The sequence below is a fragment of the Mobula birostris genome, chromosome 3, assembly GCF_030028105.1.
Source record: "Mobula birostris isolate sMobBir1 chromosome 3, sMobBir1.hap1, whole genome shotgun sequence".
Lineage (NCBI taxonomy): Eukaryota > Metazoa > Chordata > Chondrichthyes > Myliobatiformes > Myliobatidae > Mobula > Mobula birostris.
The window spans coordinates 126294696-126321078 of NC_092372.1; the positions used below are offsets into that span (position 1 = coordinate 126294696).

The window sequence follows — 26383 nt, forward strand, 5'->3', positions numbered from 1 at the left end:
TGGAGCCACCGAGCCTCGGATGTCTGTCAGCTGGAGTCAGTCCCTGCGGATCTGAGCTGGGGACAGCAGCTCCCGGCTGCCGCCATGCCGTACTACGGCTCGGAGGAGACCGTGAAGGAGCTTCGGCGGGCCCTGTCCAACCCCGCCATCCAGGCGGACAAGCTGAGGTACCGGAACCTGGTGCTGCGGGTGATCCGCTACATGACTCAGGGGCTGGACGTCTCCGCTCTCTTCATGGAGATGGTGAAGGCCAGCGCCACCGTGGATATCGTGCAGAAGAAGCTGGTCTATTTGTACATGTGCACGTACGCTGCTCTGAAGCCCAACCTGGCACTGCTGGCCATCAACACACTGCGGAAGGACAGCACCGACCCCAACCCCATGGTCAGGGGACTTGCCCTGAGGAGCATGTGTAGTCTCAGGTTTGTTCCTTGTCCCTCCTGCTTTTGTGGAAGTGTGGACGTTGGGCTTCTCATTCCGGGGATTCTCCTGTGCACCGGGACATTGACATCCCATGCTTGTTTTAAAATAAGCACCTTCAACATGTCGCTCTGGGGAAGCATGAGGAGAGTAATTGGAAATGAGAATTGAAAGTAAATAGAATTGAGATACTGATTGACATGGAATGATAAATAAGAGAAAATCTGCAGATGCTGGAAATCCAAGTAACACACACAAAATGCTGGTGAACGCAGTACGCCAGGCAGCATCTCTAGGAAGAGGTACAGTCGATGTTTCGGGCCAAGACCCTTCGTCAGGACTAACTGAAGGAAGAGCTAGTAAGAGATTTGAAAGCGGGAGGGGGAGATCTGAAATGATAGGAGAAGACAGGAGGGAGAGGGATGGAGCCAAGAGCTGGACAGTTGATTGGCAAAAGGGATATGAGATGATCATGGGACAGGAGGCCTAGGGAGAAAGAAAAGGGGGAGGGGGAAAAAAAGCCCAGAGGATGGGCAAGGGGTAAGTTTAATAGAGCTGTTAGGGAGGGTTTAAACTAATTTGGCAGGGGGATGGGAACCGGAATGATAGAGCGGAGGAAGGGGAAAACAGAAATAAATCTAAGATGGTGAGCAGTAAAGATGTCAATAAAGACAGGCAGGTGATGGGGCAAATGTGTAGCCATTGGGATGAGTTGCAGTGCAATAAAGTTGCAGTGAAATCAAAGCAAAAATTATAAAATACTGGTTTTAAGGTGTTGTACTTAAATGCACGCAGCATAAGAAATAAGGTGGATGATCTTGTTGTGCAGCTACAGATTGGCAGGTATGATATTGTGGCCATCACTGAGACCTGGCTAAAGGATGCATGTCTCTGGGAGCTGAACGTCCAAGGATACACTGTGTATCGGAAGGATAGGAAGGTAGGCAGAGGGGGAGACGTGGCTTTATTGGTAAGAAATGATATTAAATCATTAGAAAGAGATGATATAGGATCAGAAGGTGCAGAATCTTTATGGGTTGAGCCAAGGAATAGCAGGGGTAAAAGGACCCTGATGGCAGTTATTTATAGGCCTCTAAACAGCTGCAGGGATGTGGACTACAAATTACAACTGGAAATAGAAAAGGCTTCTCAGAAGGGCAGTGTTATGATAATTGTGGGGGATTTTAACATGCGAGTAGATTGGAAAAATCAGGTCGGCACTGGATCTCAAGAGAGAGAATTTGTAGAATGTCTGCGAGATGGCTTTTTAGAACAGCTTGTTGTTGAGCCCACTAGGGGATCGGCTGTACTGGATTGGGTATTGTGTAATGAACCGGAGGTGATTGGAGAGATTGAGGTGAAGGAACCCTTAGGAGGCAGTGATCATAACATGATTGAGTTCACTGTGAAATTAGAAAAAGAGAAGCCGAAATCTGATGTGTTGGTGTTTCAGTGGAGTAAAGGAAACTACAGTGGCATGAGAGAGGAACTGGCCAAAGTCGACTGGAAAGAGACACTGGCGGGAAAGATGGCAGAGCAGCAGTGGCTGGAGTTTATGCGAGAAATGAGGAATGTGCAAGACAGGTATATTCCAAAAAAGAAGAAATTTTCGAGTAAAAAAAGGATGCAACCGTGGTTGACGAGAAGTCAAAGCCAAAGTTAAAGCTAAGGAGAGGGCATACAAGGAAGCAAAATTTAGTGGGAAGACAGAGGATTGGGAAGTCTTTAAAACCTTACAAAAGGAAACCAAGAAGGTCATTAAGAGAGAAAAGATTAACTATGAAAGGAAACTAGCAAATAATATCAAAGAGGATACTGAAAGCTTTTTCAAGTATATAAAGAGTAAAAGACAGGTGAGAGTCGATATAGGACCGATAGAAAATGATACTGGAGAAATTGTAACGGGAGATGAGGAGATGGCAGAGGAACTGAACAAGTATTTTGCGTCAGTCTTCACTGAGGAAGACAGCAGGATACGGACACCCAAGGGTGGCAGGGAAGAGAAGTGTGTGCAGTCACAATTACGACAGAGAAAGTACTCAGGAAGCTGAATAGGCTAAAGGTCGATAAATCTCCTGGACCAGATGGAATGCACCCTCGTGTTCTGAAGGAAGTAGCTGTGGAGATTGCGGAGGCATTAGCGATGATCTTTCAAAAGTCGATAGATTCTGGCATGGTTCCGGAAGACTGGAAGATTGCAAATGTCACTCCGCTATTTAAGAAGGGGGCAAGGAAGCAAAAAGGAAATTATAGACCTGTTAGCTTGACGTCGGTGGTTGGGAAGTTGTTGGAGTCGATTGTCAAGGATGAGGTTACAGAGTACCTGGAGGCATATGACAAGATAGGCAGAATTCAGCATGGATTCCTTAAAGGAAAATCTTGCCTGACAAACCTATTACAATTTTTTGAGGAAATTACCAGTAGGCTAGACAAGGGAGATGCAGTGGATGTTGTATATCTGGATTTTCAGAAGGCCTTCGACAAGGTGCCACACATGGGGCTGCTTAACAAGATAAGAGCCCATGGAATTACAGGAAAGATACATACGTGGATAGAGCGTTGGCTGATTGGCAGGAAACAGAGAGTGGGAATAAAGGGATCCTATTCTGGTTGGCTGCCGGTTACCAGTGGTGTTCCACAGGGATCAGTGTTGGGGCTGCTTCTTTTTACATTGTACATCAACGATTTGGATTATGGAATAGATGGCTTTGTGGCTAAGTTTGCTGATGATACAAAGATAGGTGGAGGGGCCGGTAGTGCTGAGGAAACAGAGAGTCTGCAGAGAGACTTGGATATATTGGAAGAACGGGCAGAGAAGTGGCAAATGAAGTACAATGTTGGAAAGTGTATGGTTATGCACTTTGGCAGAAAAAGTAAACGGGCAGACTATTATTTAAATAGGGAAAGAATTCAAAGTTCTGAGATGCAACGGGACTTGGGAGTCCTCATACAGGATTCCCTTAAAGTTAACCTCCAGGTTGAGTCGGTAGTGAAGAAGGCGAATGCAATGTTGGCATTCATTTCTAGAGGAATAGAGTATAGGAGCAGGGATGTGATGTTGAGGCTCTATAAGGCACTGGTGAGACATCACTTGGAGTACTGTGGGCAGTTCTGGTCTCCTTATTTAAGAAAGGATGTGCTGACGTTGGAGAGGGTACAGAGAAGATTCACTAGAATGATTCCGGGAATGAGAGGGTTAACATATGAGGAACGTTTGTCCGCTCTTGGACTGTATTCCTTGGAGTTTAGAAGAACGAGAGGAGACCTCATAGAAACATTTCGAATGTTAAAAGGCATGGACAGAGTGGATGTGGCAAAGTTGTTTCCCATGATGGGGGAGTCTAGTACGAGAGGGCATGACTTCAGGATTGAAGGGCGCCCTTTCAGAACAGAAATGCGAAAAAATTTTTTTAGTCAGAGGGTGGTGAATCTATGGAATTTGTTGCCACGGGCAGCAGTGGAGACCAAGTCATTGGGTGTATTTAAGGCAGAGATTGATAGGTATCTGAGTAGCCAGGGCATCAAAGGTTATGGTGAGAAGGCGGGGCAGTGGGACTAAATAGGATAAAATGGATCAGCTCATGATAAAATGGCGGAGCAGACTCGATGGTCCGAATGGCCTACTTCTGCTCCTTTGTCTTATGGTCTTATGGGTATTGTGAAAGGGACAGAGGGAGAAAAAGGAGAGTGAGAGAAAGAATGTGTGTATATAAATAAATAATGGATGGGGTACGAGGGGGAGGTGGGGCATTAGCGGAAGTTTGAGAAGTCAATGTTCATGCCATCAGGTTGGAGGCCACTTAGACGCAACATAAGGTGTTGTTCCTGCAACCTGAGTGTGGCTTCATCTTGACAGTAGAGGAGGCTGTGGATAGACATATCGGAATGGGAATAGGACATAGAATTAAAATGTGTGGCCACTGGGAGATCCTGCTTTTTCTGGCGGACGTAGGTGTTCGGCAAAGTGGTCTCCCAATCTATGTTGGGTCTCGCCAATGTACAAGAGGTCACACCGGGAGCATCGATACAGTATATGACCCACAACAGACTTGCAGATTAAGTATCACCTCACCTGGAAGGACTGTTTGGGGCCCTGAGGGAGAAAGTGTAGGGGCAGGTGTAGCACTTGTTCCGCTTGCAAAGATAAGTGGCAGGAGGGAGATCAGTGGGGACGGATGAATGGACAAGGGAGTCACGTCGGGAATGAACCTGCAGAAAGCAGTAAGTATTCTTGCCTCATTTAGGCGTTCCAGCTATTTTAAAATATTTTGCCTTTAATCCAAGTTCAATTAAAGGTCTGAATTTTGCTGTTGTATTTTTAATGCATCTGTAGTCCATGATGATTAGTACAGATTTGGTGGCCTGATTCTGTGCTGCATCCCACTGACCTTCCTCTCCCCCCACATTTTTATTCCAGCATCTTCCCCCTTCCTTCTCAGTCCTGAAGAGGGGTCTCTGCTCGAAACCTCGACTACCTATTCATTTCCAGAGATGCTGCCTGACCTCCTGAGTTCCTTCAGCATTTTGTGTGTGTAGTTTTGGATTTCCAGCACCAGCAGTATCTGTTGTGTTTATGTCTTGCTCTCTGTTCTTTAATGCACCAATAGCACCAAATCAGTCTTGAATTGTTGATGATTTGTGTTTTTATAACAATGATGGATGACAATGTTTTCCATTTCGTGTAATTATCAGCTCCAGTGATCAATCTCAATTTTGCTAAATTTCAACTGTAGTCTCAGTAGAAAAGTCTCCCTTGTATCAGGGTGGCATGGTCTTTCTCTCCCACAGCCACTTTTGTACATTGAGTGATGTCAAGTTAGATTCTGTGTAGAATTTTTGTGACCATGTTTTCATTCATATCTATTGTTTCAATCTAAGAATGTCAGATATCTCAGAATGGAATTTGTCTTTTCCCCTTCCCCTATATGTTCGTCATAGCAATTTTTACTGAGCAGTGAGATTTATTTCTAATCACTTACGGTATTTATAAACAAAATCTGCAGGTTTCCAAAGAACAGCAATATTTTTAATTTTAAAGTTTTAAGGTGTAAAGTTGTCAAACTTTTTCAAACTCTCTGTCAAGGTAATAAATAATTACACTGGTTTTAATGTTTGGCAGCAATTTTGTAGTTGATGGTGCAGTGATGTTTAAAATCATAATTGTTTATCACTATTATACTGTGAAAGTGAGAGCAACCTGTGTATCTGGGTACCTCTGTGGTTTAAGAGTAAACCCTGCTGTCATTGACAAGATTCTTCCTGCCATAATTTCAGGCTTTCAAGCCTAACTAGCCTCCAGAAAACTAATTTTCTTAGGAGTTTTCTCCCCCAAATTTGCTCTGTGAATTCTTCAGCTGTGATTGGTTGCTCAGTCAGTTTGATGACATTACCATTGCTGGATGGGAAGGAATCCTTTGATTTGAGCTCCAGTGGTCCTGAAGAGGGCTGGCAGGGTGAGTATTGACATTTTGTCACACATGAAGCAGGAAAACCGGCTTTGAGATAGGCAAAGAAATTTAGTAGAGCAGTATCTGACCTTGTGAAGTTTGAGTTAGGAATTGATGGTGGCACCATGCTCATTTTAACTGTGGTGAAATGGGAGATCCAAGTATCGAGCCAGTAACCGTTGACAACACTACCAACTTGTTAAATTCATGGATTCTGTTGAACAATCTAAAAGGTGCTACAACCAGTTTTGTTTGTCAGTCGTTCACATTCGGATAAGTGATGTCTTCACTGGATCTGTGCTGATAAAGTAAATTGTGTTTTGTTTAGAATGCCTGGCATAAGTGAATATATTCAGCAGCCAGTGCTGAATGGATTGAGAGACAAGGCATCCTATGTCAGACGGGCAGCGGTCCTGGGTTGTGCTAAAATGCAGAACTTTCAGGGAGACACGGAAGTTGGTAAATATTAAAACGTAATTTCATTGATTTTTACAACATGTCTTCTTACTGATCACTGTCTTGTTGGATTTTTAGTGGAACTCCATTATCCTGGTATATTGAGAACTTTGATGCTGAACTGGCAGATATGCCAGACTATTGGCTGTTATTTAAATTAATTCTCCAATGTAGTTTTAATTCAGGTTTTTTGATTTTTACTCTGTATTGCAATCAATTTTGCAGTTAACTGTAAGTTTATAGAGAAGATGGGAAATGAGGACCAGAGGAGTCATATAACAAACCACTGGAATTTCTGAACATTTGGATAGAACAGGGGTTCCCAACCTGGGTACACGGATCCTTCGGTTAATGGTTGGGGTCCAGAGTTTAAAAAAGGGATACAGGATTATTTGCAACATAGAACATAGAAGCATAGAAAACCTACAGCACATCAGGCCCTTTGGCCCACAAAGTTGTGCCCAACATGTCCTTACCTTAGAACTACCTAGGCTTACCCATAGCCCTCTATTTTTCTAAGCTCCATGTATCCATCCAGGAGTCTCTTAAAAGAGCCTATCGTTTCCGCCTCCTCCACCGTCGCCGGCAGCCCATTCCACGCACTCTTTAAAAAAAACTTCCCTCTGACATCTCCTCTGTACCTACTTCCAAGCACCTTAAAACTATGCCCTCTCATGCTAACCATTTCAGCCCTGGGAAAAAGCCTCTGACTATCCACATGATCAATGCCTCTCATCATCTTATACACCTCTATCAGGTCACCTCTCATCCTGCGTCGCTCCAAGGAGAAAAGGCCGAATTCACTCAACCTATTCTCATAAGGCATGCTCCCCTATCCAGTCAACATCCTTGTAAATCTCCTCTGCACCCTTTCTATGGTTTCCACATCCTTCCTGTAGTGAGGTGACCAGAATTGAGCACAGTGCTCTAAGTGGGGTCTGACCAGTGTCCTATATAGCTGTGACATTACCTCTCGGCTCTTAAACTCAATCCCACGGTTGATGAAGGCCAATGCTCAGTATGCCTTCTTAAACACAGAGTCAACCTGCATAGCAGCTTTGAGTGTCCTATGTATTCGGATCCCAAGATCCCACTGATCCTCCACACTGCCAAGAGTCTTGCCATTAATGCTATATTCTGCCATCATATTTGACCTACCAAAATGAACCACCTCACACTTATCTGGGTTGAACTCCATCTGCCACTTCTCTGCCCATTTTTGCATCCTATCAATGTCCTGCTGTAACCTCTGACAGTCCTCCACACTATCCACAAAACCCCCAACCTTTGTGTCATCAGCAAATTTACTAACCCATCCCTCCACTTCTTCATCCAGGCCATTTATAAAAATCACAAAGAGTAGGGGATCCAGAACAGATCCCTGAGGCACACCTCTGGTCACCGACCTCCATGCAGAATCTGACCCGTCCACAACCACTCTTTGCCTTCTGTGGGCAAGCCAGTTCTGGATCCACAAAGCAATGTCCCCTTGGAACCCATGCCTCCTTACTTTCTCAAAAGCCTTGCATGGAGTACCTCATCAAATGCCTGCTGAAATCCATATACACTACATCTACGGTTCTACCCTCATCAATGTGTTTAGTTACATTCTCAAAAAAAATTCAGTCAGGCTCGTAAGGCATGACCTGCCTTTGTCAAAGCCATGCTGACTATTCCTAATCATATTTTGCCTCTCCAAATGTTCATAAATCTTGCCTCTCAGGATCTTCTCCATGAACTTACCAACCACTGAAGTAAGACTTACTGGTCTATAATTTCCTGGGCCATCCCTACTCCCTTTCTTGAATAAGGGAACAACATTTTCAACCCTCCAATCCTCCAGAACCTCTCCAGTCCTCATTGACGATGCAAAAATTATCGCCAGAGGCTCAGCAATCTCCTCCCTCGCTTCCCACAGTAGCCTGGGGTACATCCTGTCCAGTCCCGGTGACTTATCCAACTTGATGATTTCTAAAAGCTCCAGCACATCTTCTTCCTTAATATCTACATGCTCAAGCTTTCCATTCCGCTGCAAGTCATCCCTACAATTGCCAAGATCGTTTTCCGTAGTGAATACTAAGAAGCAAAGTATTCATTAAGTACCTCTGCCATCTCCTCCGGTTCCATACACACGTTGCCACTGTCACACTTGATTGGTCCTATTATCTTGCGTCTTATCCTCTTGCTCTTCGCATACTTGTAGGATGCCTTGGGGTTTTCAATCCTGTCCGCTAAGGCCTTCTCATGGCCCCTTCTGGCTCTCCTAATTTCAGCTCGATGACCTTCGTCTGGTCAGGGAGAGTGAGGAGTTGATAGAGAGGAGTTACAGGCAGGTGGTCACACCGGGGCCATGGGAGGCAGATAAGTTTGGTCACGGTTAGGAGGGGGAAGGGGAAGACTCAGGTAATAGAGAGTACCCCGGTGGCTGTGCCCCTTGACAATAGGTACTCCTGTTTGAGTACTGTTGGGAGGGACAGCTTACCTGGGGGAAGCGACAGTGGCCGTGCCTCTGGCACAGAGTCCGGCCCTGTAGCTCAGAAGGGTAGGGAAAGGAAGAGGAGGGCAGTTGTAATAGGGGACTCGATAGTAAGGGGGTCAGATAGGCGATTCTGTGGACGCAGTCCAGAGACCCGGATGGTAGTTTGCCTCCCTGGTGCCAGGGTCCAGGATATTTCTGATCGTGTCCAAGATATCCTGAAGTGGGAGGGTGAGGAGCCAGAGGTCGTGGTACATACAGGTACCAATGACATAGGTAGGAAAAGGGAAGAGGTCCTGAAAGGAGAATATAGGGAGTTAGGAAGGGAGTTGAGAAAAAGGACTGCAAAGGTAGTAATCTCGGGATTACTGCCTGTGCCACGCGACAGTGAGAGTAGGAATGCAATGAGGTGGAGGATAAATGCGTGGCTGAGGGATTGGAGCGGGGGCAGGGATTCAAATTTTTGGATCATTTGGACCTCTTTTGCTGCAGGCGTGACCTGTACAAAAAGGACGGGTTACACTTGAATCCTAGGGGGACCAATATCCTGGCGGGGAGATTTGCAAGGGCTACTGAGGTGACTTTAAACTAGAATGGTTGGGGGGTGGGAATCAAATTAAAGAGACTAGGAAAGAGGAGGTTAGTTCACAACAGGGGGATGGGAACCAGTGCAGAAAGACAGAGGGGTGTAAAATGAGGGTAGAAGCAAAAAGTAGTAAGGTGAAAAGTATAAGTAGCAGGCCGGCAAATCCAGGGCAAAAATCAAAAAAGGCCATTTTTCAACATAATTGTATAAGGGCTAAGAGAGTTGCAAAAGCAAGCCTGAAGGCTTTGTGTGTCAATGCAAGGAGCATTCGTAACAAGGTGGATGAATTAAAAGTGCAGATTGTTATTAATGAATATGATACAGTTGGGATCACAGAGACATGGCTCCAGGGTGACCAAGGATGGGAGCTCAACAATCAGGGTAATTCAATATTCAGGAGGGATAGACATGAAAGAAAAGGAGGTGGGGTAGCATTGCTGGTTAGAGAGGAGATTAACGCAATAGAAAGGAAGGACATTAGCCGGGAGGATGTGGAATCAATATGGGTAGAGCTGCATAATACTAAGGGGCAGAAGACGCTGGTGGGAGTTGTGTACAGGCCACCTAACGGTAGTAGTGAGGTTGGGAATGGTATTAAGCAGGAAAATAGAAACGTGTGCAATAAAGGAACAGCAGTTATAATGGGTGACTTCAATCTACATATAGATTGGGTGAACCAAATTGGTAAGGGTGCTGAGGAAGAGGATTTCTTGGAATGCATGCGAGATGGTTTTTTGAACCAACATGTCAAGGAACCAACTAGAGAGCAGGCTATTCTAGACTAGGTATTGAGCAATGAGGAAGGGTTAATTAGCAATCTTGTCGTAAGAGGCCCCTTGGGTAAGAGTGACCATAATATGGTGGAATTCTTCATTAAGATGGAGAGTGACATAGTTAATTCAGAAACAAAGGTTCTGAACTTAAAGAAGGGTAACTTTGAAGGTATGAGATGTGAATTAGCTAAGATAAGACTGGCAAATGACACTTAAAGGGTTGACGGTGGATATGCAATGTCAAGCATTTAAAGATCGCATGGATGAACAACAATTGTTCATCCCAGTTTGGCAAAAGAATAAATCAAGGAAGGTAGTGCACCCGTGGCTGACAAGGGAAATTAGGGATAGTATCAATTCCAAGGAAGAAGCATACAAATTAGCTAGAAAAAGTGGCTCACCTGAGGACTGGGAGAAATTCAGATTTCAGCAGAGGAGGACAAAGGGCTTAATTAGGAAAGGGAAAAAAGATTATGAGAGAAAACTGGCAGGGAACATAAAAACGGACTGTAAAAGCTTTTATAGATATGTGAAAAGAAAAAGATTGGTTAAGACAAATGTAGGTCCCCTACAGACAGAAACAGGTAAATTGATTATGGGGAGCAAGGACATGGCAGACCAATTGAATAATTACTTCGGTTCTGTCTTCACTAAGGAGGACATAAATAATCTTCTGGAAATAGTAGGGGACAGAGGGTCCAGTGAGATGGAGGAACTGAGGGAAATGCATCTTAGTAGGGAAGTGGTATTAGGTAAATTGAAGTGATTAAAGGCAGATAAATCCCCAGGGCCAGATGGTCTGCATCCCAGAGTGCTTAAGGAAGTAGCCCAAAAAATAGTGGATGCATTAGTGATAATTTTTCAAAACTCTTTAGATTCTGGACTAGTTCCTGAGGATTGGAGGGTGGCTAATGTAACCCCACTTTTTAAAAAAGGAGGGAGAGAGAAACTGGGGAATTATAGACCGGTTAGCCTAACATCGATGGCGGGGAAACTGCTGGAGTCAGTTATCAAAGATGTGATAACAGCACATTTGGAAAGTGGTGAAATCATCGGACAAAGCATGGATTTGTGGAAGGAAAATCATGTCTGATGAATCTCATAGAATTTTTTGAGGATGTAACTAGTAGAGTGGATAGGGGAGAACCAGTGGATGTGGTATATTTGGATTTTCAAAAGGCTTTTGACAAGGTCCCACGCAGGAGATTAGTGTGCAAACTTAAAGCACACGGTATTGGGGGTAAGGTATTGATGTGGATAGAGAATTGGTTGGCAGACAGGAAGCAAAGAGTGGGAATAAACGGGACCTTTTCAGAATGGCAGGCAGTGACTATTGGGGTACCGCAAGGCTCAGTGCTGGGACCCCAGTTGTTTACAATATATATTAATGACTTGGATGAGGGAATTAAATGCAGCATCTCCAAGTTTGTGGATGACACGAAGCTGGCCGGCAGTGTCAGCTATGAGGAGGATGCTAAGAGGATGCAGTGTGACTTGGATAGGTTGGGTGAGTGGGCAAATTCATGGCAGATGCAATTTAATGTGGATAATTGTGAGGTTATCCACTTTGGTGGCAAAAACAGGAAAACAGATTATCTGAATGGTGGCCGATTAGGAAAAGGGGAGGTGCAACGAGACCTGGGTGTCATTGTACACCAGTCATTGAAAATGGGCATGCAGGTACAGCAGGCGGTGAAAAAGGCGAATGGCATGCTGGCATTTATAGCAAGAGGATTCGAGTACAGGAGCAGGGAGGTACTACTGCAGTTGTACAAGGCCTTGGTGAGACCACACCTGGAGTATTGTGTGCAGTTTTGGTCCCCTAATCTGAGGAAAGACATCCTTGCCATAGAGGGAGTACAAAGAAGGTTCACCAGATTGATTCCTGGGATGGCAGGACTTTCATATGATGAAAGACTGGATGAACTAGGCTTATACTTGTTGGAATTTAGAAGATTGAGGGGGGATCTTATTGAAACGTATAAAATCCTAAAGGGATTGGACAGGCTAGATGCAGGAAGATTGTTCCCGATGTTGGGGAAGTCCAGAACGAGGGGTTACAGTTTGAGGATAAAGGGGAAGCCTTTTAGGACCGAGATTAGGAAAAACTATTTCACACAGAGAGTGGTGAATCTGTGGAATTCTCTGCCACAGGAAACAGTTGAGGCCAGTTCATTGGCTATATTTAAGAGGGAGTTAGATATGGCCCTTGTGGCTAAAGGGATCAGGGGGTATGGAGGGAAGGCTGGTACAGGGTTCTGAGTTGGATGATCAGCCATGATCATACTGAATGGAGGTGCAGGCTCGAGGGGCCGAATGGCCTACTCCCGCACCTATTTTCTATGTTTCTCTAGCTCCTTCCTGTGAGTCTTATAATCGTCTAGATCTCCGTCATTACCTTGTTTTTTGAACCTTTCCTAAGCTCTTCTTTTCTTCTTGACTAGATTTACAACAGCCTTTGTACACCATGGTTCCTGTACCCTACCATCCTTTCCCTGTCTCATTGGAACATATCTACGCAGAACCCCACGCAAATATCCCCTGAACTTTTGCCACATTTCTTCCGTACATTTCCCTGAGAACATCTGTTTCTAATTTATGCTTCCAGGTTCTTGCCTGATAGCCTCATATTTTCCCTTACTCCAGTGAAATGTTTCCTTAACCTGTCTGTTCCTATCCCTGTCCAATGCCATGGTAAAGGAGATAGAATTGTGATCACTATCTCCAAAATGCTCTCCACTGAGTGACCTGACACCTGACCAGGTCCATTTCCCAATACCAGATCAAGTACAGCCTCTCCTCTTGTAGGCTTATCTACATAGTGTGTGAAGAAACCTTCCTGAACACACCTAACAAACTCCACCCCATCTAAACCCCTCACTCTGGGGATATGCCAATCAATATTTGGGAAATTAAAATCTCCCATCACAACAACCCTGTTATTAATGCATACACGAGGAAATCTGCGGATGCTGGAAATTCAAGCAACACACACAGAAGTTGCTGGTGAACGCCATCACCCTGTTATTATTACTCCTTTCCAGAATCTGTCTCCATATCTGCTCCTTGATGTCCCTGTTACTGTTGGGTGGTCTATAGAAAAACACCAAGTAGAGTTATTGACCCCTTCCTATTCCTAACCTCCACCCACAGAGATTCCGTAGACAACCCCTCCATGACTTCCTCCTTTTCTGCAGCCGTGACACTATCTCTGATCAACAGTGCCATGCCCCCACCTCTTTTGCCTTCCTCCCTGTCCTTTCTGAAACATCTAAAGCCTGGCACTTGAAGTAACCATTCCTGTCCCTGTACCATCCAAGTCTCTGTGATAGCCACAACATCATAGCTCCAAGTGCTGATCCATGCCCTAAGCTCATCCGCTTTATTCATAATACTCCTTGCATGAAAATACATATCTCAAACCATCAGACTGAGCGTGTCCCTTCTCTATCACCTGCCTATCCTCCCTTTCGCACTGGCTCCAAGCTTTCTGTATTTGTGAACCAACCTTCCTTTCCTCCGTCACTTCAGTTCAGTTCCCACCCTCCAGCAATTCTAGTTTAGATTCTTCCCCAGTAGCCTTAGCAAACCTCCCCGCCAGGATATTGGTCCCCTTGGGTTTGAAGTGTAACCCGTCCTTTTTGTATAGGTCACACCTGCCCCAAAAGAGGTCCCAATGATCCAGAAATCTGAATCCCTGCCCCTTGCTCCAGTCCCTCAGCCACGCATTTATCCTCCACCTCATTCTATTCCTATACTCACTGTCGTGTGGCACAGACAGTAATCCCGAGGTTACTACCTTTGAGGTCCTGGTTCTCAACTTCCTTCCTAACTCCCTGTAGTCTGTTTTCAGGACCTCCTCCCTTTTCCAACCTATGTCGTTGGTACCAATATGTACCACGACCTCTGGCTGTTCTCCTTCCCACTTCAGGATGTCGTGGACTTGATCAGAAACTTCCCGGACCCTGGCACCTGGGAGGCAAACTACCATCGGTGCTTCTTTCCTGCATCCACAGAATCGCCTGTCTGACCCCCTAACTATAGAGTCCCCTATCTCTGCTGCCATCCTCTTCCTTTCCCTACCCTTCTGAGCCACAGGGCCAGACTTTGTGCCAGAGGCGTGGCCACTGTTGTTTCCCCCAGGTAAGCCATCTCCCCCAACAGTACTCAAACAGGAGTACTTATTGTTAAAGGGGACAGCCACTGGGGTACTCGCTAGCATCTGCTTCTTGCCCTTCTCTCTCCTGACTGTTACCCACTTTTCTCTGTCCCAAAGCCCCAGAGTGACTACCTTGACTATAGATCCTCTCTATCACCTCCTCACTCTCCCTGACCAGACGAAAGTCATTGAGCTGAATCTATAGTTCCCTAACGCGGTCCCTAAGGAGCTGCAGCTCGATGCACCTACTGCAGATGTGGCTGTCCAGGAGGCTGGGAGTCTCCAGGATCTCCCACATCTGACACCGAGCACAGAAAACCAGCCTCTCACACATATTTTCTGTCTGTATTCTAAACAGATAACCTACCTCGCCTCAAACCTTTATCGCTGAAGCCCCGTTGAGTCAAAGCCTTCCTACCGTCTCCCACTACTCTGTTGCCCACCCCATAAAACTGTCTTCTTTTTAATCTCTTCCCGCTGTTCTCACTGTCCAACCTACACGCACTTGCGCAGTCGTGCCCCGTTCAAACTGCTGAAGAACTAACTCACCTTTTCAACTCTGCTCACTTTTATACTCATCCCGCTGTTCTCACTGGCTGACCTCCACGCACTTGCACAGTTATGCCCCGTTCAAACCGCTGAAGAAATAACCATCACCTTTTCAACTCTGCTCGTTTTTAAACTCTTCCAGCTGTTCTCACTGGCCGTCCTCCACGTGACCTCCTCTATTGGAGACAATTTAGCTGGAACTGTCACTAACACTAGGTGTCTTTCATTGTGATCATAATGTGCATATATTGATGTGTTCAAAGTAAACTTACTATCAGAGTACACGTATGTCACCATGTACAATCCTGAGTTTCATTCTTTTGCAAGCATACTGAATAAATCCATAATAGAATATTGTGCAAAACACATTGTGCAAATACAAAAAAAAAGCTATAAATATCAAGAACATGGGGTGAAGAGTCCTTGAAAATGAGTTCATAGGTTGTGGGAACAGTTCAATAATGGGGCAAGAGAAGTTATCCTCTCTGGTTCAAGAGCCTGATGGTTAGGGCTAATTAACTGTTCCTGAACCTGGTGGTATAAGTTATAAGACTCCTGTACCACCTTCCTGTATTGAAAATATTATCAGTCCACTTTGAAATTTCTTTTGACCAATCCTTGTAAGCATTTCTAAGGGCTCTTATTTTTTAAACTTGCAATGTGGAGCCTGTGTTTTCTGGACCTTTCCAGAAATAACATCTATAGACCTTTCTTTTGCTTTTCAGTTGTTTCCACTGCAGAATGTCAGGTAGTTTTATTAACTTGAGTAAAGAAAGTATTGATTTATTATTGTCACATGTATCAAGATAGAGTGAAAAGCTTGGCTAACATACTATTCATATAGATTGATAATGGCTGGGGTCACCTGTCGTGTAAAGACACTGCCCAGAAGAAGGCAATGGCAAACCACTTGTGAAGAAGAATTTGCTAAGAATATTCATGGTCATGGGAAGACCATGATCACTCACGTCATATGACACGGCACAGAATGATGATGATTAGTTTTAAGCTAAATATATTTAAGAAACAGATAAGTTTTTACATAGTAAGGGAATTAAGGGTTATGAGGAAAAGGCAAGTAGATGGAGCTGAGTTTATGGACAGATCAGCCATGATCTTATTGAATGGCGGGGCAGGCTGGATGGCCTACTCCTGCTCCTATTTCTTATGTTCTTATGTGAGCTCTCTTTAGTCAGGGTTGCTTTGTTGCATGCGCATAAATCAGTCTGTAATTGTATGTTTAGATTGTGTACTCCCAACAAATGGTTTCTGTTAACACTTCTCACAATTTAATTCAGTTGAGGTTAATTTCATTGTCAATATTGATCTTTCCTTAATTTGACACATTATGCGCAATCAAACAATATTTTTTGCTGTCAAATGGTAGTCATTTTGTTTGTGTTCTGTCCCATTAAATTAACATTCAGGCTTGTTATTTGTTAGTAATGAAGGAGTGCCCCTTCCTGGTAAAGTGGAAACTGCTTTTGACCATCTGCCCAAAGTGAATGGTCTTAAGGTGCCAGTAACCCACCTCTGCCCCTTCTGTCAGTAGAAATGGTTCTGCTGGGCTTTGTAGCCAAGCCATATATGAAGAGTAGGAGCTGGACTTGGTTGTCAGAGGCTATTTGAAGTGCACGCCATTGTGACCATTTAATAGGTAGTGGGAGGTTATTCACACTTTTCTCCTCACTATTAATTACTGATCAAAGAGGTTGGTTCTGGGTTTGTTTTGTAATGGTCGTACTTTTATTCCTTTCTGATCCCCTTCCTGCAGATGGGGCAATGGTAAATGAACTGTATGCAATGTTGCGAGACTCTGACCCTATTGTTATGGTGAACTGCTTGAGAGCACTGGAAGAAATCTTGAAACGTGAAGGAGGTGTGGTCATCAACAAACCAATAGCACATCACCTTCTAAACAGGTCAGTTCTGTGCAATTGACATGCTTTTACTATGTTCCTTAAAAGTTCAGCTATAGTTTTCATCTTTATTATGATTATGAAGAGTTTTCAGAATTACTTCACGGCCATTTTACAAACAACTCCCTAGGATGAAGTTAAACTGACTGGAACTCCTCACTATCTTAAAGGGCAAGTTTTTATCAATCCTCATTCTTCTTGCCTCAGCAATGGCATTGAAACATTAGGATGTCGATGTATAGCAAAGCTTCACAGCTTCCATGTTTTGTAACATTAATCCGATGCAAACATCCTGGCTGACTGTGTAATCTTGACAAAAGTTTATGATCCAGATTACCATCACGTGATGCTTCTATGGCCAAATAACTATTTCAGTACGTTATAGGTGGATAGTAGCATATATTTTTGCGATAGTACTCTGGCACAAATTTAGTCTCTTTGGCAAAATTGAAAACATTCAAAATTGTGGGAAGAACCGAAAGTGCAATAAAGCAATTTATCAAGCCACTCTTCTTCTTTTTTTCTTCAGAATGAAAGACTTGGATCACTGGGGTCAGAGTGAAGTGCTGACATTCCTCGTTCGCTATAAACCCCGAACTGAAGATGAAGTGTTTGCTATTCTGAATGTGCTTGATGATTTTCTCAAGAGCAGCCAGCCCAATGTTGTCATGGCAACCACCAAACTTTTCCTCCTCCTTGCTGAAGATTTTCCCAACGTACAGACAGATGTTCTAGAAAGGATCAGAGGGCCATTGTTGACTATTTGCACCTCTGAGTGCCACGAGCTGTGTTTCCTCGGCCTGTGTCATGCCCGGGAGATCCTCCGCAGCTTACCCGGGCACTTCAGTGGTCACTACAAGAAATTCTACTGCACATACACTGAACCAAATTACATCAAGTATCAGAAGATGGAGATCTTGCGGGATCTGGTAAATGATGAGAATGTCCAACAGATACTTGAAGAGTTTCAGACCTACTGCACTGATGTTTCCGTAGAGCTGGCCCAGATGGCCATTTTAAATATAGGTGAAAAATTAAACTATTTTGCATGTTTGCATGTTTCAAATTAGTTCTACTATCCTTCAGACCCAATTAGATATTTGCCTATTAAGTATTCTTATTATGACTGATTTATACAGAGATGGCAAAAATAATATTGTGTTTATCTCTGGCAGTGCTACATCTTTTTGGGGGGGATATGATCCTATTACTGAGCAGCAGACATGGTGGAGAAAGTTGGGTTTCCTCACTAATTCCAAGAGAGGCCAGTTCACCCCCTCCTTCAGCAAATGCACCTGCCCTATATTCTTCTCAGAAACTTCATATGGATAGGGAATACAGATAACTCAGCTGAGAGCACTACTGTTATTTGTGGAACTGGATCACAAGCAGTGTTGCACTGCACCCAGTGAATTCACAATATATTTGTGCTCTTGCTTTGCTCGAGGTTTTGTCAATTGCCAGAGAAGTCTTGTGTTCACAAGATTCCATTTTCTGTGGTCTCCTTGTCACTAATTTCAGTGTTACTGCAAACGTCCAGCCAGTGGCGCTGTTGAGCTATTTGTACTCTTCTCATCAGGTTGCTCACAGGATGCTGTCCTTCAGTCCTTGTACACCAGTCAATTTAGTAAATTGTGAAGTCCACTTTCTTGTTTATTTGATAAAAAGGTCTCCATATTGTATATAAGAAAATGCTTTTTATTAGAGAAAACAAAGTATTTTCAGCATTAGGCAGCATCTGGAGAGCAAAGTGGTTGATGCTTCAAGTTGGAAATATTTCATCAAAATTTTTCTATCTAGCACAGGAGTTCCTGCTATTAATTGAGAGGTCTGTGGACTCAGGCTGGGAACCCCTGCTTCTTGCACTTTCTGCTTTTATTTCAAATGTCCCGCATCTGCTTTTGATTTGCTTTCTGTTGCTTTATTCATTTATTGCTTTACCTAATTAAAGTTCTTGTAAGATGCAGCGGTTTCTAGGGGCCTGCTAAAGGTGCTATTGTCTTTTAAATGTATTTTTGTCCGGTTGCAACACCCTGGATATTAAGAATTTAAAAGTACTGCAGGTCTACCCCGTCAGTGAGTTGCTTGTTGGCATCGATGCATGAAATAGGTGTGCAGTCTAGTAGCAAATGATCATCTTGGTCACTTTTCTTCCGATCGTAAAACCCTGTTGGGCATTGATAATATGGGATACTGCAAGTCCGGTTCACTGGTTTATTGGTGGACGGTGAGGGAGCTGTGTGACCTTGGTCATAGCAAGGAGTACAGGTCAAGCCGCAGTGTTGCCTATTTGTAGCTATCCAGGAGAGAGGTGTCGAAGTCGGTGTGCTCCACGAGATTGCCGGAGATGGTATGGTTCAGTGTCTATGCTGGCAGCATCAGTGCTGCCCTCTACTGTTCACTCGGCAGAATACAGGCTCTATTGTGCTCAACTGCAGACTGCTGCAACGTTCATTGACTTGGGGACGTGGACTGTATTTTTTTTATGTGACAGTATTTTACTGATCTCATATGTGCCTTGTGCTGTGTATGAATGTTGGTACTGTGTTTTGTCCCTTGGCCCAAGAGTAGTGCTGTTTTGTTTGGCTGTATTCATAGTATTTGTGTATGGTTGAATGACAAGTAAGTTTTAACTTGAACTTGATTTGTCTTTGTTCGGGGGGGGGAGCTGCAGCATCATAAGAAAATTACAGATGAGAAAGACAAAGAAATAGATTGGCTTTACTTGTCATATGTAGATCAAAATGTACAGTGAAATAAGTCATTTGCATTAAATCAAATCAGGGAGGATTGTGCTGGAGATAGCCCACGAGTGGGGACACCAACATAGCACACCCACGGTTTTCAACTTCCTGACCTAAACTGTACGCTTTTGGAATGTGGAAGGAAGCCAGAGCACCCAGAGGCAACCTGAGAGGTCACAGGGGAACATTCATACTCCTCAACAATCACTGGCACTGTAAAGTGATTGCGCTAACCACTACACTGCCATAGCACCCCAGTTACCAGCTGAGAAAGAACTTACTCCTCTTATTGCTGCACCCAATTATTTATTCAATTATTCCAGGTGCTATTTCTGCTACTGTATCTGGGACTTATTATATTTGTTAAGCATTATAAAATATTTCTTGACAATGGTTCAGTAATTACCTTGTCAGTATGAACCTTGTCCTATTCCAATATAATGAAACTGTTTTTCTCTGCTGCTAATTATAAACTTTAATTAGTTTGAGATTAAGTCCAATGTTTAGGTTGTAAGACCCAGTTGCCTCCACTCTTTCCTGGCAACTCCAACACTACTGCTGTTTGGTTGTCTTGCTCTCTTGCACAATCAGACCTGGACAGGACATGTCCCAGGGCTTCCCAGCCTTTTTTATGCCGTGGACCAATTCCACTAAGTAAGTTGTCAATGAACCCCTGGTTGGGAACCCCTGCACTACACAATAAATCGGCCTGTCCAGCCTTCCGTCCCTATCATTAAACTGCTCACCATCCTGGGAAGCTCTCTATTGCATCTCTTCACTGCTGGAAGTTGTTGGCCATGTCCAATTTCTTTAGTTTCTCCCTGTGTTTACTGTTTCTCACCATGTAAGGATGGTGACTGTGAGCGTGATTGGTCCAGATAGGATACACTACTTGTATGAATCCCAATAGGAAGTAAAAACAAACAGAAGCATTCGACCTGACCCTGATCATTCATCCTACCATTGTTAACTCAGCTTATGGTGCGAAGTACAATGGTGGACAGAGTTGGGAGCTCTGCTCATGTTTACATACCAAAAAGTGAGTCGGCCAACAAGTCCTATGAGCTTGCCTTGCCTGTCAGTAAGGTAATGGCTGATCTGATTGCAGCCTCATATCTGCATTTCTGACAATCCCCACCTTAAAATATTCAGACTCTGCTCCTCCCAGCTTTGGCAACTATAGTAGAAACTTGAGTTATACTCTGCTAATCTTTGAGAAAGTTCCAAAGACTCGCAATTTTAAGAGTAAAATCTAATCTCAAAGGGGTGTCACCTCTTTAATTTTTTAAATGGTGGGAGCAGGGTCCCTGACTTCAGATTATCCCATGAGAGAAAGCATCTTCATTACATTCACCCCGCCAGGATTCCATGGGATCTTGTCAGCAATCTAGTTGCCACCTTCTCTGAATACCAGTGGATACAAGCTTACCCTGTCAAACTCTTCCTTTAAAAAAACAACCTACCCCACACTGACTGGTGGATACTCATTGATGATTCTTCTAGAGATCCCGAGAGACAGTATTGAGTTGGAAGTTTAAACTTTCCATGCCTGTATGGTTGAGCTTTTTGCTGTTGTAACTAGCTGAAGCATTGGCAAAGTGTAGGTGTATTTTGGCATTTATTCTGCTGACTGAAGAAAATACGGTATCTTGTGCTGCAATTTGTGTTTTATTTTATTAATTGAGCTACAGTGTGGAACGGGTCTTTCTGCCCCTTCGAGCTGCGTCGCCCAGCAACCTCTGACATAACCCGAGCCCAATCACAGGACAATTCACAAAGACCAATTCACCTACCAGCCAGTATGTCTTTACACTGTAGAGGAAATCCATACAGTCATGGGGAGAATGTACGAACTCCTTACTGACAGCAGCAGGAATTGAACCTGGGCCGCTGGTACTGTAACATGTTGTGCTTGCCACTATGCTACCATGCCATTGGAGTAATATGTCAGAGTATCCACTCTTGAAAGTGCAGCTTAAGATATGAACTGCACCTTACTTTTTCTTTAATTGTGCTGTATTTCCCCAGGACGAATTGCACGGACCTACAACGAAAAGTGTGTGGTTATTTTGAAGGAGCTGCTGGGCTTGAAGCAGGAACACATTACCTCAGGTACATCATGCTACCAACTTTCAGCATTTGCACAGGGTTGCAAGCACCACACTAACTTCCCCTCTGCTTTTAGCTGTCATTCAGACATTTCGTGACCTGGTATGGCTGTGTCCCCCGTGTACAGTGACTGTGTGTGAAGCACTACCAGGATGTGAGGAATACATCAAAGATGGTGAGGTAGGTTGGTGGGGATGAAGTAGCCATATCCGGATTGGTTAGTCCTTGTCTAATCAGGTTTCTGCTGTCCCACCTTGTTTACCATTCAATTCCAGTTCTTACTTGGAGCAAGACCTTCGTCTTTGTTAAAATTCTTTCCCCCTAGTTTTATTTCTATGGCTTTTTTAACCAGACGGTCCCAAAACCCATTGGCACAGCACATTCGTTTTGTGCTGTTGAAGTGAATCCTATGGCCATTGCGAATGCAGTGTTCTGCTACTGACAATTTCTTCCGGTAACCCAAATGGATACATCTCCTGTGCTCCTTAATGTGGGTTTCCACCGTGCGTCCCGTCTGGCCAACATATGCTGTTCCGTATTCACAAGGAATCCTGCAAACGTCAGCTGACCTGTTCCTTTGTTGTTCTCAGACCAGGGTAGAAAGGATGAGAGCTGAATGGGTGGAAAAGTTGAGAACTTCTGTTTTCTATGACATTCACTGTCCATTAGTAGATTCTGTAAGTATTTGATAGTGTTGAGGTGGGGCTCATTTAGTATCCCCTTGGTTGAATAGCCAGACAGCACTCATTGTGTAGTCTTTCACGGCATGTATGTTTCAAGTTTATAATCACTTTATTGCTCGTATGCGAAGCATTCTGGAATTCAGTGCCAAGCATAAAATAAGGGACAATTCCATAACAGACAACACTATAGGAACCAACAATTTACAAGGCAATAGTGCAGATAGCCATGGGGTATCAACAATTAGCAGAACGGTAACATGCACAAATGACAAGAATCAAAATTAAATATGAACAGACTCAATAATTATCAACAGAACAAGGGGAGCAGGAAAGATCATTTCAAAGTTCAAAGTATATTGACAGGTTGCATCACAGCCTGGTACGTAAACACCAATACCCTTGGATGGAAAATCCTATAAAAAGTAGTGGATATGGTCCACTCCATCACGGATAAAGCTCTCCCTACCTTTGAGCATATCTGCATGGAGCGCTGTTGCAGGAAAACTGCATCCATCATCACGGGCCTCCATCACCCAGGACATGCTCTCTTCTCTCTGTTACCATCAGGTAGGGGGTACAGGAGCCTCAGGACTCTCACCACCGGGCTCAGAAACAATTATTATCCACCCTCTCCCCAGCATCAGACTCTTGAACTAGAGAGGATAACTTCACTGAAGTCATCATTGAAATATTCCCACAACTAATGGACTTGCTTTCAAGGACTCTTCATCTCATGTTCTTGATATTTATTGACAATTTATTTATTATTATTTCTTTTTGTATTTGCATAGATTGTTGTCTTTGCACACTGATTGAACGTCCAATTGTTGTGGTATTTCATTGATTCTGTTATGGTTATTTATTATCAATTCATTGAGTATGCTGCAAGAAAATGAATCTCGGGGTTGTACAGGGTGACATGTATGTACTTTGATAATAAATTTACTTTGAATACGAGACTGCTCGGGTGAGTGTAATCAGCAATAATTTTTCCAGCGCTGCTTTGCTTTGATGACGAACAGGCCTTTTATTGTCGGTAGCTGACAGCCAATGATCTACAGTTACTTGGCTGGTGAAGATGAGTGCGATTAAAAATTAACATTAAACTAATGAACTCACCTGCTTTCCCTCTTATCCCCCTTACCCTGCCAAAATAACTAGGGGAAGCAGGCTCTAATCTGGCTGCTTGGTGTGCACGGTGAGATGGTGCCCAATGCTCCTTATGTATTGGAGGAGTTTGTGGACAATGTGAAAATGGAGACCTCTGCAGCCGTGAAGCTGGAGTTGCTGACAGCGATGGTGCGCCTGTTTGTGTCCCGGCCAGCTGAATGTCAAGACATCTTGGGCAGACTGCTGCATCATGTTATTGGTATGGATCACACTGATGGAAGAACTTCTGAGTAAGGTTTGGCTCTAGAATTTGTGGAGCAATTGGGGTGAAACTTTGACTCCTGCACAGGATCTTGTGAATGCTTGATGTCAGTGGCTGTCCTTCACATTTCCTGTGTGGGCTGGGGTGGGGTGAGGTGAGGATAGTCAGCTTTGTAAGATGATTGAGAGAATTACTTGTGTGTACACAGGATTCACATGAGTGGCAATTATTCAGGCCTCATTTAATTGGATATTTTTTCATTAGGCCTTGTGCTTCGTACAGTTAGTTCACAATAGGAGACTTGGTCAGTGTAAGAGTAGGTTTAGCTGTCAGACAATGGCATCCACAGATGGTGGGAAGTCTATGCCATCATAGTCCACCTATACATATCAGATTTTTAAATATGTATGTTCTGTCTGTATACCTTGGGTCAGCTGTTTTGGCACAAGCCACTGGTCACGTCAGGCCTAATAGATTTAAGATTAACCAGATTACTAACCAATATTCTTTTTGATTATTGGCAGAAGAAGAACTCGATATGGTTGTGCGTGATCGTGGGTTATTGTACTATCGGTTACTTCAGCAAGGTGTTGAAGAGGTCAAGAAAATAGTTTGTGGGCCAAGATCAGATCCGTCCTTGGGTGTAATCAGTGGCCAAGCCAATGAGCAAATCAATGCCTGGGCAAAAGACTTCAACACGTTGATACCAATCTATGGTCGGGAACACTGGAATTGTATAATGGCACAGAAGGCAAACTCCTTTGCAAATCTACAGATGCCAGATATAACCTCTGAAAAAGGTAAACGTTGTTGTTTCAATCCCAGTAATATTACTGCTGGATGATCCTCTGCCCCTACTATAACAGGGATCGTGTGTGTGAGTATTTGTTCTACCGTCTCTTTCAGATATTGATCTAATGCTGATACCATCACTGGTGGCAGCACTACTGCCCGTTGTGATTCCACATTTTGAAGCTCCCTCTTACAAAGGTTTTGGTTTTCCAGTCTTCATCTCTTGGGCAATGCTTTTAGTCATCCAGTGTTATCTGTTTCAAGCACTCCAGTCTTGTAAGTTATTTTTCAAGAGGAATTATCCACTGGTTCGTGGTGTAGTGGCATCAGCACTGGACTGAGAGGCAGATGCTCCTGCATTCGAATCTGTGTGGGTCGCAACCTGGGCAGCAGCAGAGTTGGTGCGGAAGAAAAGCCTGGCAATCTACTTCCGGATCTTGCCTCAAACCCACTGGACAACTACACTATCCATTGGGTCACCATGAGTTGATGGTGACTCAGCAACAACAACAAATATCTTTTAAAGATACTTCAAACACTGGAGAGCTTAGAACAGATTACACTGGATGATTAGACTGCATTACCTGATTGACTTCCCTTGCACACTTTCCATTACCCGAGAGATTTAAGACAGGAAGACAACCGAAACAGCACTGATTTCACTGTTGCGATAAATAAACCAGTATGTGGATTTTGTATGGTCAAATATCTAATTGCTTTGGACAACAAAGAATTTGCTTCCTGAATATTTTTGGGTGATTTCGGGCTGCTGATCGTGAAACTTTCCTATCAGCACCCTTTTGTTTGAAGTCCCCTATATTTGTTATTTCAATTCATAATTCAAGTCAATTAAAATTTTGCCCACAATAAGCTGAAAAGTTTTCTATCTTGTCCAGGCATGCCTGAGCAGGGTGGATGCTGCATGGCAGGACAGATTGTAGAAAGGTGTTAAAAGCTTCACATACTGACTGCTCTATGCATTGTTTTTACATATATATTGAGGTAGGTTGTGTAAGTGTTATGGTTCCAGATTTGACAGCCTGTTCTCTGTGTATTGATTTCAATTGGGATTGCTCCTTGAGGAAGAGAATGAATTTGCTTATCAATTATACACTGCCAGTTGTTCAAAAGACCTGTGTATAGATAGGGTGGCACCGGGCTGCAACGGTCCTCCTGTTTTACTCTCAACTGACAAATGCTGTGGAGGTTCACACATAATGAGACTTTATTTTGAGGTACTGAGGTCTCATGGAATTTCCGGCATTTTGGCAAGAGCTCCCTGCAGGAAAGAAATGCATACCTATCCAGTAATATACTCAATGTTAACTTACTAATTCTGTTTATCTTTCTGTAAAGGCTCAAACCCAGAACACAGTGAAGAGTTGGTCCTGGATGCTGGATCTGTCCACTTGGAAAGCAGAGCCCAGCTTTCACCAGAGCAGTTTGAGGAGTACTGGACATGCCTGGAAGATGCTAAAGTTGTGACTGTGGACTGGCAGAAGGAGCCATGCCCTGATACCATCCAGGCTGCCTTTCAGATTGTTCATATTCACCCTATTGCAATCAGCCGAGCAGGAGCACAGCCCTGGAAAGCCTACCTGTTTGCCCGAAATGAGACTGGATCTCTGTTTCTAACAGAACTGTTAATTGACACTGGCAGAACAAGTTTACAAATTACTGTTAAACAGAGGAACAGTAGTGAAGGGCTACTCAGCAGCTTCATTGCTGTCATTAGATCGGTGTTGCAGACCCTGGGCAAATCTGAAAATGTTGAAGATGTTTCACTGGCAACACAAGAGCAGCACTCTCCTTGCTGAGATGAAAGTCTTTTTGTTATCCCATTGCTGTCATAAACTACACTGGTAGATAAAAATAAATTGTTTCTGTCAGCTGATATA

At 43.7% G+C, this 26383-nt stretch overlaps 1 protein-coding gene across 1 annotated transcript; it reads left to right on the top strand.

The window, feature by feature from the left end:
* Positions 1-26383, top strand: LOC140195271 (AP-4 complex subunit beta-1-like). The gene is made up of 9 exons (XM_072253342.1): positions 1-422; positions 6196-6326; positions 16641-16788; positions 17315-17811; positions 21558-21641; positions 21715-21818; positions 23483-23690; positions 24218-24493; positions 25842-26383. The coding sequence occupies exons 1-9, from the start codon at positions 85-87 to the stop codon at positions 26300-26302; spliced, it is 2247 nt and encodes a 748-aa protein (XP_072109443.1). The 5' UTR covers positions 1-84; the 3' UTR covers positions 26303-26383.